The following is a 13,192-nucleotide window of genomic DNA, read 5'->3' as shown; positions in this document are numbered from 1 at the left end:
AGCGGAAGAAGCAAGCACAACATAAACAGCGAACTCCCACCCCTAAAATGGTACGTGCTGGGAGGGCAATCTCGGTTAGGAAAACACGTCTGGCGCTATTTTTAAGCAATTCGCCTGGGAGGGGTGTTTTTTTTCCCCCAGGGTTCTGCCACCTCACCCACCACGCTTGACCGTTTCTCGAACCGCCGGCAGACCCACCGATCGGGCGCTGCCTTTCGGTCAATGTTTGAACTTTTCCCCGTCAGCATTGATAAATTTTATAGACTCATAAATGTTGAGATGCCGTTTCCTTCTCGTGGTACAGCGCGGAACGTGGAATGGCTTTCGGTGAACCGCGCACGAGACCCCGCGGTTCCGCACGGTGGCAAATGGAAAACAAACGCTAAATCAGCCCCCACAACCCGCCCGGTTGGCCGGTTGCGAGCTCGTGCTGGAAAAGTTTATGTAATTGTTAGTTCCGTTTGCCGTCGACAAGCGACCGGAGTTGACTAAGTGACTTTTCTGTTCGCGCTTCCGAGGAGTTGCTGCTGCTTCGGTTGAAACCACGTGGCGGTTGTCGCGCTGGAGCTACGGTTATTGTTATGAGTGCGCGATTTCCCCCCCGGCTGTCTGAGGTTTTTGTACACGACAAGTGACTTTGGTCGGACGGGGAACTTATTCGGGTGTAATTGGAAGCGAACTTACCGCCGGGTGAACCGGTGTAACGTTTCCATGCGGCAGCGCCTTCGTACCGGGAATCGTGTTGGAAATTTAATTTGTAACCAACGGGCTACACTTTCGAGGGCGCTTCTTGAAGCGCACGATGGGAACTGGGATCTCGATCCACGACAATAGCGATGCTTTAATGAAACACACGCGAATTATTTCGCACTCAAACCGCACGATGAACTCATCGTTCGCTAGTACTGAGGCAATGCAAATGTTTGGCTCAAGGTGAGAAATGACCCACGACATCCTTGTCACATAAAAAAAAGGGGAAAACAAATGCCTAGCCGCGAGAAATCCGGCATCATGCAAGGTTCATCCGCTTTGCAAGGCAAAGAAAAATTAGCCCTTTTCATGTTAACGGCTCATTAACAGCAGTTGCGATGCAGTGCATGATCTAGAAGTTGATCGCGAGTGGACGAAATCGCGTGTAATGCATCATTACTAACAGTTACGTCTGTTGTACGTTTGAGGAACGGAATAAAATTGTGGTGCTCACAAACCAACCATATTAGATGCTGCTATTGGGAGGTCTATTTTGCTTCCAACTAAGATAAACCAAGCGACATTGCATTAGTAATATAATGATACATTTCGAAAAAATACGTTAGTGTTTTGCTAATTTGTCAAATCCCATCTTCGACCATATCACCAAGAATAGTGTACTAGGTAGCCAAGTTGATCAATGTGTGGCAGCATTTTCTGGGGGTTTGATATTTAGATATTTACACTTTTTTTGCATCGCTCAATTACCATCTCGTTGCAGAGCGTACAGGCGATGGTCGACATGCGAGAGAGCGAGAGAAAAAGAAAAGATCCCCACTTAAAACCTCGCCATTGCGGTTTCGGAACAGCTTTAGTTCTTGGTCCACTGCCAGCGTTTCGCTCGTCCAGGTGTTGCGTGTCATGCAGCTCCCGGTATCGTTCGCGACGTTGGCGTTTCCCCCACAAGGGTGTTGGATTACCACCGTGGCCGTGGACCACTGCCAAGATTCGTGCGATGAAATTATTCACCATCACGACAGCCCAGCTCGACGGTTTCGCTCCTGGCATCCGAGTCATCCGAAAAGGCGTCCCAAGACGTGAGCCCCTTGACGTGGGCTTCCGATTCGACCGGACGGTGATCGCGTCCGTGATCGATCCACCCCGGAACAGGTGCAACAGCTCGACTACGATCACTCGACGGTGGTTTATTTTTATCTCGCACACTCGCCCCGGTGAGAGTGAAATGTCGAACCACAGCGATCGAACTCGAACTGGGCGTGTGTCTGGGCTGGCGATCGAAATGGCCACTCGCCGTGGCCACTGACGTCAGCGACTTGCCACCCATCGTCTGAGATATTGTTCAATGAGTCGCCCGCTCGCCAATGACTCCCACATCCATCCATCTGTCCATGGATGTGGTCAAACTTTAAAAATACGCGCCACCATGCCCACATGTCGAGTGGGGCCTCGTCGAGTGCGTCTCGAAATGAAGATCATCCGTCGCAAAAGCGCGACTCGGAACAGGGCCGTTTTGTCGATTCATTGCTGCTTCCGGTTATGACCGGGTGTCTGCTGGTGTTGGTGACGCGTTGTGTTTCATGAAGTGCGTCCCTGTGCGTGCTGCTTAGCTTTGAGCCATCTCAAGGGGACAGGTCGAGAGCTCGGTTTTCGTGGGGCACTTTAACAAGCTAACCACACGATAACATGACAGGCGCACCGTCATGACAGATTTCCTCCAAATCATGTCTTCCGTCCTGCTCACGCGCACGATCGACTCATTTCATTTCGCGGTTTCGTTTTGCAAATCCACCGCATTCGCTTTCCCGTGCGAGCGATAATTTGCCAACCGTTTTGGCTGTCCTGCTCTGGTCACGGCTTCCCAGTGCGGAGTCAAACAAATTCAACACCGAAACAAACAACACCGCCACCGCAGCAACTGGTTGCGGTGACGGTTTTCCGGTGGGTAATATTTCAAGCGCCGCTGTCCCAGAGCTCCCGGAGTACTCACGTCACCAGGCTGTCGGTGCCGGTGAAGGGTACCGGATTTAAACCGACAGAGCAGCATAGCAAAAAAACGGAAGATAAATAGATCACGGGCAGTGATGACGAGGCGGGTTTCAGGGCCTTACTTTTTTCTTTATGCTATTTTACCTCACATCTTTCGGCACGGGATTTCTCAGGGTGCCCGGAAGATGCACAAAATGGTGCAAAATTTTTTCCGGACACACTCCCGTTTGAACATGTATGAAATTGACAGTATTTTTCGTTGTAAAAGATGACTCCCCGGTTTTAGGCATGCAATTTTAGGTGGATTCTATTAGTGAAAACCAAGGTGGAAGGCAGAGCTTTTGGCAAAACGAATGAATTTTATGCAGTAAAATATGTGAAAGAAAGAAAGTAACGCCCTTGTGTTGAAATGCACCTTTAATTTTCATGGTCGCTGTACGGCAAAAAGATGCAATTTATAGCAAAGAGATGTAATACGTTTATTTTTACTTCTGTCTCTTTGTGTAGTTTCAACAATGGTTTGAACAAATGTGTCGTTTAATAAAATTCCCCACATTCGACATAAATTGTTCATTTGCACTGAGTTCTTTTAGCTGAAAAAATAAACAAACTATGCACTACCCACCAAAGGAGCGGAATTATAGAACAATTACATCGACAAAGGTTATTGATTTTTTTTAATCGCTTGCATACAGGAACGTGCACTGTTCGCTGATGTAACCTACCCACTCACACCTAGTGCGAGTAATTTCACTTGAAGTGCACAAACCCAATTCGATACGATTGATAAGCCAAAGGCTGAGCTACAACCCTGCGATAAGGGAAATCGACACAGCCGACGGGAATGGCAGGGCAAAAACTCCATAAAGCTGTACCAAGCTGTACCACAAATCGCGTTTGGCCCCGTGTAACGATGATCTGCTTTAATGCCTTGACACCAGAACGATGGGGGTTTATTTGTTCTCACGGCAGTGAACAACACTCACGCCACCATAACCGACGCCTGCCAGTTGCATTCACTTCTCGAATAGGAGCGCGTTTTGCTGCACTTTGCGCTTTGAAGTGAGTTATAAAAGCCCCACCGCCAAGTGCATATAAACATAAACCATTCCCTCGCAGGGGGCTGCAATTAACAGCGATCTCGCCACGAATAGCTTGCCGCGTTTTGTCGTTGGCAAGTAAACAATTTACGCGGCCACAACGAATGGTGGCCACCCGGTGTAGACAAATCGATTCGCAACTTGCCCTTGCGGTGGGGTTTTTCAGTGGAACCATAAAGTGGGTGCCGAAAATGAACTGTCGGTGGGAGATTAAATCCCTACTGCCAGCTGAACGATCGGAGCATAGGAAAATTCGCCCATCTGTCGGCACGGCCTTGCGTGAGAGTCCTGATGGATCGGAAGTGATGCAGAAAAACAAAAAAAAAACAACCCTTTACACATAAAAACCCGTTCGAAGGACTAAATGGACGTTCCGTGCAACAAAAGAGCCCGCGAGTTTCCGAACGGGACGCACTGACGGAAATGCGCTCGAAACGTCATGCTTATATTTATTGCGAGTTTTATTACAAAACTCAACTCCACGCTGGGTGCCATAAATCCTGCACCACCCTCGCGGTGGTGATAAAAGTTGTGGACACGCCGCGATAGTTTTCCGCCCACGGCACTAATCGCACACCAAAAGCCACCAAACGGCAGCTTCGCGCAAGGCAAATTTATTGCGACGCGTGTATTGAATTTTCCCACCTGTAACAATGCTGTAACACATGTCGTGAGCACCCCATTTTCGAACGGTTCGAGTTGCACTTGAGCTGCATCCCTCGAGGATTTTGCGCAGGATGGGTGATGATTTCGTTTGGTTTGCCGTTGACTTTACCGCTTCCGGTTGGTTCGGTCTTATCGCACCTGACATTGAAATACCGTCGGTGAATCAGCTCACTTCGTGGTCGAAGCAAGAAAACGTCCGTGTCCTTAATCTTTCCATCTTGCCGCCCTGAACCGGGGTGGCGAGGTTCACCATCTGGCCAATGATGAGCGTAACGAGAAGGAGCCGGAATGAAGGGATGGCCCGATGGAACAGGCAGGCTAACCTCCAACGCGGTTGTGACATAGTTCGCTCAAGGTCAGCCCGGCTGCAGAATGCGGACCCCACTGTGGCAGTGGGCTTTTTTGATCAACGGCTTATTAATATTAATGGGATTGCGCGCCCGGCTGGGATGCAGTGGCGTAAAATGCACCAGCTCGCTGGGAAAAGCGACCGAAAAGAGCGCACTTCGAGGCCCCGAGGTGAATGTGATGATGCATGCAGTCGAGAGAGAGAGAGAGAGAGAGAGAGAGAGAGAGAGAGAGAGCTGGAAGAATCCTTTCCTGCAGGGGGTGGTTTTGTTTGCAAGATCCGGCCGGAAGGAACTACTCGAACGGCTGAAAGAGTTGCACATTCGTCTCTCCGCTTTCGCGCGCCGTCAGAGCATCAGTGCGAGTGGCCCTGGACGTGGCCATCAATTCCCGTGGTTGAAGAGGGGGGGAGGAGGAGGAGGGGCGATTATGCGCTTCATTACATATGCATTTATTTTTACGTAACCATGCCCGGCATGCCGCTCGCGTCTGCAGGACTCGAGGTCCTTTCGCAATCGGTTATGAATGTCGGCGGCGAACTATGGTAACGGTTTTCCCTCGCGCTCTTCTGGCACTGCTTGACGAAAGATATTATCCTGCATCAGGCGCGCGCGCGTGTGTGTGTGTGTGTGTGTGTGTGTGTGATGAGGCTGCACAAAATCCCACCTCCAGGACACACAACCCGCACGACACATAACGATTTCCCGGGCTTTCATTCCGTTTTTCTTCATCATTTTCTTTTCATTCTTTTCTTCACCGCTCTTCGGTGCACCCTTTTCGAGAGGTGGGGGTGAATTACACACACACACACACACACACACACACACACACACACACACACACACACATACACTAGAGTGCCTCTCGCTGGGGGCCATTCCCACGCGAAGGTTAAACGTCGTAAGGATTCCCCAGTGTGGGGCACTTTCACCGGGGCATTCCCCACTACTGCTCCATGAATGTGCGGCTTAACGCGCTACCAGGATGTGGTGAGCCTGGGAAAACCAACCCTCTACCCCGGTTGCTGGTGGAACCACCCTGGAATTAATTAAAAGTCCTTTCAAAAGTACCTTTTCGAGGGAAGTAATTATTTCAACATTTGATCGGCATGCGGCCTTCGCAACTTCGCACATGTTGGCGTGTGCAACAACTCGGCGCTTGTGCGGTCCTTTTCAAACCCCGGAGCCGTGCGGATGCTTCGCGTAATTACAGCCACGTTGCAGCTTCACCCCACCGGGAGTCTTGATTGGGCCTTCAATGGCTGCACAGTCGTCCTTTTTATTGTAGCCGATTTTTTTTTGTTTGTCCCAACGAGCATGGCAGAACCGTTGGCGATACAAATACCGCATACCCGGTGTACTTTTTCGGGGGCTTCTTTGGTGTGATGCATCGGTTCGTGGGGTGCGTGGTTTTCCACAGATTTCCACCCACACACACACACACACGGACACACGGACACAAAAATGCTTCACTCCAGCACCGGGCTGATGTGCCATTTCGCACGTCAGCGACCTCGCTGTTCGCAGCTGGTGATTGAATTTCCAGCATAATGGATTGGGAGAAATATGGCAACGGCATCGGTTCGCGGCGCATATTGCTAAAAATAAATCAACCACCCACCTGCACACCAGCCCGCTCACCTCGTGCCTTCCGCGTGATCGCGTTCCGCTCTAATCGGCTCCGGCGGAGGCGAATGGTTAATAAATTCTCAATTTCCATCCATAATCGGTTTCGGTTCGGTTGAATCCACGGATTAGCGCAGGGCGAAAGGTTAGAGGGTGGCTTTGTGCGCGCGGCGAAAGGGGGCCACATTGAAAGGTGGATGCTTTTTGTTTTGTTTTTTTTTTGCGCTTCATTTTTTGTTCCGCCCGCTTTCGAGCGCGAAATTCAATAAGGGAAGCAGACAAAAAAAATCGATCGTGATTGAAGGATGGTTACGACGCATCCACGGTTCGTGTGGCTTCCTATGGTGAAGTTTTTTCGCTCTTTCTCTCTCTCTCTCTCTCTGTCGTTCTCTTTCTCGCTCTCTAATCGCCATTTCGCTCCGTTGCTTCGGGGAAAGTTGATTTGGTGCTAGCATGAAATGCAGCCAAAATTTCCCGTCCACCATTGCCGGATGCTTCCGTTCGTTCCTAATCGCGCCTAATACAGCGCTGATTCCATGCTAAAACCCATCATAATTGCTCTCACTTTCGTCGTTCGGCAGGTCCAACCGGGACGAAGGATGACCAACCCACAACCCGCACGGATGGCACGAGCGTGAATCGTCAGCATCGCAAGGACACCGACGGACATGAGCCTGGAGCGCGTGCGGAACCGTCATTGAAGGATGCAAAATTAAAGCAACGCAAAACGGGCCAACCGGCCAACCCGGGGCTTTCGCATCAACCGAGCCATCCGTGGCCGCATGATTATGCAGCAAATAAACTAGCTCAACCATCACCTCCCACATATCAGAGTTGCGGACGAGGACCAGGACATACGGCGTACGGAAGTGATCCGAGTGATCGAGCGCGCAAATCCAACAGACAGCCACATGAAGCCACATTTCACCCGAATGTGCAACGTTGGCCACCGACTGCTGATCTGTGCAGTGTTTCTCCTCAACTCGCTCATTGATCTCGCCACTATCGATGGTCACGTCCTTCCACGTCCTCTCGCTGCCACTAGTGACGTCTCGGTTCGCAACTTCGACAGCGCCATCCCGACGGTTTCCTTCGCCGTACCTTCGCCATCTGGCCAGCACCTTCGCGAACGACCACCGGAGAACGAGTCCACGGGCAACGGGTCCTTCGTGGCATCGGGTCGCGTTTTGGTGGTGGCACCCGGAAACTTTTCGCTCGAACAGCTGCGCCGGGGACTGAACAACTTTGTGCAACTGCTGGCGGAAGCTAACCGGCCGGCAGCGAGTCAGGACGATCTCGCGCACCTGAACAGCTTGATTCAGTTCCGCTCCTGGCGCGGTAAGTTCCGGTGGTTTTTGGGGGGGGAGGGGGAAATGGTGAGCTAGTGAAAGGGGAGGGGAAGACAGCAACTCTTTCTTTTTTTTTTTTGGTCACGAAAATGCAAGCTGACATCGCGTACGACAACCGACAAAACTTTGCGCTACTGAGCAGCTGCCAGTAAAGCGATGTAATTTGCATTGGATTCGATGAAAACTTCGGGCGTGGAAAAAGGATTCTATTTTTCCGATTTCTCGACCAACAGCTTACGCGCGTTTTGGCTTTACTTCGCATTCGCAAACGAAACGCTGTCCGTTTGCCTCGCGAATCCAATCATCGCCGGCGTTCTACTCGCCATGATCCCATTTTGTGGGTTTCGGCAGTCCCACGAGTGCTCTAGCCTACGATCACTTAACGAGCCCCGTAGACTCCTTTTTGGCGCAAGAATCAAACCCGGAGGTGAAAACAAAATAGCCGCGTTGGTGGGAGGATGAATGCCACCCACTCGCGAAACACCACCGCTCGTGGTAATTGATTTATCTATCTAATATATTTGCTTTTTTTTATTTTACGCGTGCCCGTAATCCAATTTATCCGTCAACGCGCGCCCCACGAAGGGCATCCGGCTCGGGGTCGCGTATCTTGTGAGCGCCACCCCACCGGAGAGGGTGAACACCATCCCTTAATTCCGGCCCACCCACTCGAACGCAACTCAATTTCGGGTCGGGTCGTTTTGCGGTTCGATCGGAGTTTTCCAGCGCGCTGTTGCGCGCCGTAGCTCTTGGGGGGGTGTGGGTGAAACACACACACACAAAAAAAGCCAAACAAACAAATCCACCCATCGGTCCTTTTTGTTGTGGGCCTACGAGGGATGTGTTTAGCGCCCATGTTGACCGATCCCCCTCGAGGAAAAACACCCAATACGATAGTGGATTTTCGTGCCACTGCAACTTGGACGTCCACACCAAGCGTTTATTTTCCCCCTCGAAGGCGTACGCAGACACTTACATGCGCTTCTGTTGTTTTTTTCAACATTTTTTTTCCTTCCACACAGGCATGGTCGCGTTCGAGCGCTGGCTGGAGGATCCCGCGTTTGCCAGCGTGCTCTACATGGCGGGCGAAGGTGACAGCTTCATCGGGTACTGTGACAGCCTTTCGACGCACTTGACGACCGTCTACCGGAAGTCGGTGCTTTTCTGGCCCTGTCCACGCATGAAGGTAAGCTCCCAAATGAGTCCTTTACGCAACCCCTGTTCGTGTACCGTGTTTAGTTTGCCACTCGTGATCGATTGTGATTTCGAACGTAAGCAAAACAACCCTCCCCCAATCGAGAGCTCTTTTGATCGGTGCGATTGTAAAATGTGCCGCCCATTAGCACGGAATTGACGAAATTGTTTAGATAATTAAATCCTGCAAAATTGCCCATACACACACACACTTCCACCGCCTCGTGGGGCCAAACACACGCGAGATGCTGTAGCTAATCTCATTCGCAGTACGAAAACATTTTTCCAACAGCAGCTAGATTTCGGTGAAAAACAACACGCGAGTCGCGTTGGCGAAACAACGTGGTTCCGACGGCCAGGAATGGCATTGACCGTGGGATAATATTCCCGTTCGAGTCCTTGCACCTGGTGGACGATTCAATGCGCGAAAGGTGTGCCAAAAGAAACACCAACATTCGCTCTCCCGAAGGGCGCGCGGAATTCACGCGAAACGAAGCATAATTTATGCAGTTGTATTTACATAATCACGCCGCAATCAACTTCACAAAGGGGGCAGACGAGGCACACGCCTTGCGCGGGAAGTGTTTTCCTTTCTTCCAAGGATCGGCCAGCAGCCTAGGATAAGCACTGTAGTGACGATAACGCTGATTGTGCCGTGGTGCGAATGCGGCATCGACCGAGTCCGGGAAAGCGAACGACCAGTCAAAACTGAATTTCATTTGCTGTGAATATGCGCAGGAATTTATTTATGATTATATTGCTCCACTGCTGATGCTGCTGCTGCTGCTGTTGCTGATGTTATTCGAACCGTCATTCTCCCAGCCAAGTCCAAAGGCGTTTCCATTCCGTGCATTGTTGCGTTCAACACCGGCGTGGATCGAAAAGTAATTACAAAATCGCCCTTTCATCTAATCGTTAACATTTCATCCTCGTAAACATCCCCATCTGCGCGGTTTGTCGCCTCGCTTGCTCTTTGATGTTCGCGCTCGTTCGCCATTTTATTTCCCGCCCGCTGCAAGGTGTAAATGGTTCGTTACCTAAAATAGACCGGCCGACATTCCGGGCGACATTTGCTGAGCTCTCTCGGGCTCGATTTTGCGAACGCGCGCAAAACACGCTTCCCAGCGGGGTGCGCGAAAACAAACGATAAATCCAGCCGCACCGGGCGAGCAGCAAAACGGCACAAAGCAACATCGGCACCTGTTAATTGATTACATCGTTATCGTAATGAGCTTCGCGCGAGGGTAAACAGAGCATCTTGGCAGCAGCAGCAGCAACAGCACCCATCACCTGCACCAGAGAGGGATCTGGTTTCTCGTGTGCCGTGTTATCAAGATCAATTTGCAGGAATTAGTTACCGACCCTCTGGTTTCTGGTATCGATTCGCGATGGTCCAGCATTCCGCGGAGTGCCCAAAATCAGCCAGATGTCGGCACACAAACACGCTACGGACTCGTACGGATGAGTGGCTGGAATCGCGTTATGAAACTTTCCCGTTCGTGGCCGATCGCTTGGCGGTTTGCTTTTGAAAGTAACTTCGATTGGTGCAAACTTTCCCGCTGAAAGCTTTCCGAGCCTCCATCTCGAGACGCTCCAGCCGCGGTCGAGGTGATAACGAGCACGTGGCATGTGGCGAATGTGGCCGATAGCGCGATGGCGGTGCGAAAGGCTGGAAAAGTTAAATGACAGTCAGATTCTTCACACAGCGACCACCCGCGCGATGCGTTTTCCGCCGGAAGGAAAAGTTTCACAGCTTGATCTTTTCCGCTTTCGCTGCTTTCCGGTTTGGTTTCTTTTTTTCTCTCTCGCTCCCCCGTTCGCCACTCGCACACGCACACTTCGTACAGTCAATCAAGTGATCACTTCGGGCGGATTGTTTGTCGAGTGGTGAGTTGAATTTGTAATAAGTTACGGCAAGCGTGCAAGCGTCGGAATCGCTTCGCAAACTGCACCGCGTGAGCTGACTGGGCGGGAAAAAATTGCACTCGACATGCCGTTCGGTGCCATTCGCAGGTGCCAACAAGTCTGTGAATGATTTGTAAGTTAACCCAACTTACGGAGCATTACTGTACTGGAAAATCATCGCAGTTTAACTCAATAAATTAAAGCATACATCTGAAGTCGCGTGGTGCTGCTGAAGCTATAGAAAAAAGGTACTTTTCGGCCACTGGCAAACATTGGCACTGATGCACCATGAGCGATGCCATGTTTCCGTATCGCATGTCACTCAAGGCAAGCCAACAAAACAGTACACACACAAAAAAAAACACCCACCCTACAACGAAATGTTTGTCAAGGGCACTTTGGGGCGAGTTCGGAAAAGTCACCATGGCAACGGTCACGTTGGCTGTTCCGGTGGCCGCCACGAGCCACCCGAGAAGTAGGCAAGTCGTCACCGTCATCAAGCACTTCATACCAACCTCGTATTTCACGTTCGTTCGGACGTTTCAAATTTCCACAACTCAAACCAACCTGGGCGCCTTCAACCACCGCGCTTTCATTACGCTCGCTCGCTGTCTCGTGTTGCACCAAAACGTACACCGGTGACATTTTTGCCACTCGTTTTTTGCTCGTTTTTGCTCCTGCAGTGCTTCTTCTCCTAATTTTGTATCTTTGTTTTTCCTTCCCATTCCCCACAGGCGACGGAAAAGTTCATTCCCTCTTACGAAACAGTCTCGTTCGCTGTGAAAAGCATCGCGCAGCAGCTTAATTGGACCGAAGCGATCCTGCTGGCGACAGGTAAGTGTCTTTTACAGCTCCTCGAGAACGGAAGACGGCACAAATAAATCAATCCAGAGCTGGGGCTCAGTTCGATTGGCTTAAATGCTTGGCGTTATTTTGCCCTTTTGCTCGAGGGGTGCATTGAATTCGCTCACCGGGTTTGCACAACGGCACGAGCTTTTGCCCGTGGGTTGAAAAACAAACGCACCATTGTGAGAAGAAAGGGAACAATTACGTCAATCGGCGATTATTTTGTTCCCCTATTGGCCACCTATACCAACAACCCACACAGGGTCCGGGCATTGTTGTAGCGTTTGCGATGGTGCTGACATTAACGGCATTTACATTGCTGTAAGCATTTAAAAAAAACTCGTGCTCGAGGCGTCGTTCACTAAGCACCAACAAGTACCACCCAAAAATAGCTTGTTGACGGTCCGAATTATGAACGATAAAGCTGTTCTCCGGTGGTTTTTTCTGCTAGCGATTACACGACATCCGCTTGCTAGCCCACGGAACGGAGGCAACATAGCGATAGAGAGAGAGAGAAAGAGAGAGAAAAATCGGAAAACCCACACAACCCTCAGCGGCCCACGGAATAGAAATGTTCCTCTCGAAAGTCAAGCTGTCTGTCGTTTGGACAGCGCCCGCGTAGGAAGCCCACGATCCTTTCCGCACACATAGCAAGATCGGACAAGAAGTTGACCTAATCCAACGACCGGACGTTGCTGGCGAACGTTCACCCGAGCCAGGACATATTTTGCCGCGAAATGTTGCGACCAGCGTGACCGGCCGGCAGGCTTAAATGTTGTGCCACTTGTTTTCGGAACCTCCCGGTGGGTTTCGGTGATAAGAAGATGGACAAACAAACCGAGTCCCGGTTTCGGGTCGAGCCCTTCGAGAAAAAGCTCAACAGGAAGCCTACCGTTAACCACATGAAACAGCGCTGCGGTATTATGCCACTTCGCGTACCATTTCTTTTTATCTCGCCGGTGTCTCCGCACGCGCGAGTCCTTTGACGTCCGTGCACGGTGACACACCTGACCGTGAGCCTCGCGAAGTTAGGCGCACTCACGTAATGGGCTGAAAAATGGCTAAGCAATGCAATCGTGTAAGGGTGGTACAACGTAAAAAAAAAGAAGAAGCCGCCTAGTCGTTGGGATGAGAGCCTGCAACTTCGGACCCGCCGAGGGATTGCTAAATTATTTACAATCACCGAGCACCCCGAGGGAAGGATGGCGTGTTTTATTGCATTCAATGCTCGCCCGTTTCGTTTGGTTCATGAAAAATTAAGCATTTTGTCTGCTCGCGTCCCACCGGGCCCAAGAGCGGCCGGTTGCGATGGCCGCCGTCATTCCATTAAAACTTATCACGGGATGAAAAATGAAGCGCCCTTTTTTTGTCCTTTTTTTTCGGTCAGAGGTGGCGATCGGCCACCGGGCGCCTTGGGTCTCGCGGACTTTTCCGGTCGCTCGTGTCGGAAACTTTGTGTCAG

General features: G+C 50.8%; 1 protein-coding gene across 1 annotated transcript in view; it reads left to right on the top strand.

Annotated features, from left to right (window-relative positions):
- Positions 1–883: 883 nt before the first annotated feature.
- The window catches only part of LOC128721742 (uncharacterized), a 38,678-nt gene continuing 26,369 nt past the window's right edge, over positions 884–13,192 (top strand). Inside the window, exons 1-4 of the mRNA XM_053815527.1 lie at positions 884–933; positions 7,269–7,774; positions 8,808–8,971; positions 11,619–11,718. Coding sequence (XP_053671502.1) covers positions 884–933; positions 7,269–7,774; positions 8,808–8,971; positions 11,619–11,718 — 820 coding nt within the window. The remainder of the gene's footprint in view (positions 934–7,268; positions 7,775–8,807; positions 8,972–11,618; positions 11,719–13,192) is intronic.

The sequence above is a fragment of the Anopheles nili genome, chromosome 2 (assembly GCF_943737925.1).
Source record: "Anopheles nili chromosome 2, idAnoNiliSN_F5_01, whole genome shotgun sequence".
Lineage (NCBI taxonomy): Eukaryota > Metazoa > Arthropoda > Insecta > Diptera > Culicidae > Anopheles > Anopheles nili.
This window is presented reverse-complemented; position numbering and strand designations above follow the sequence as displayed.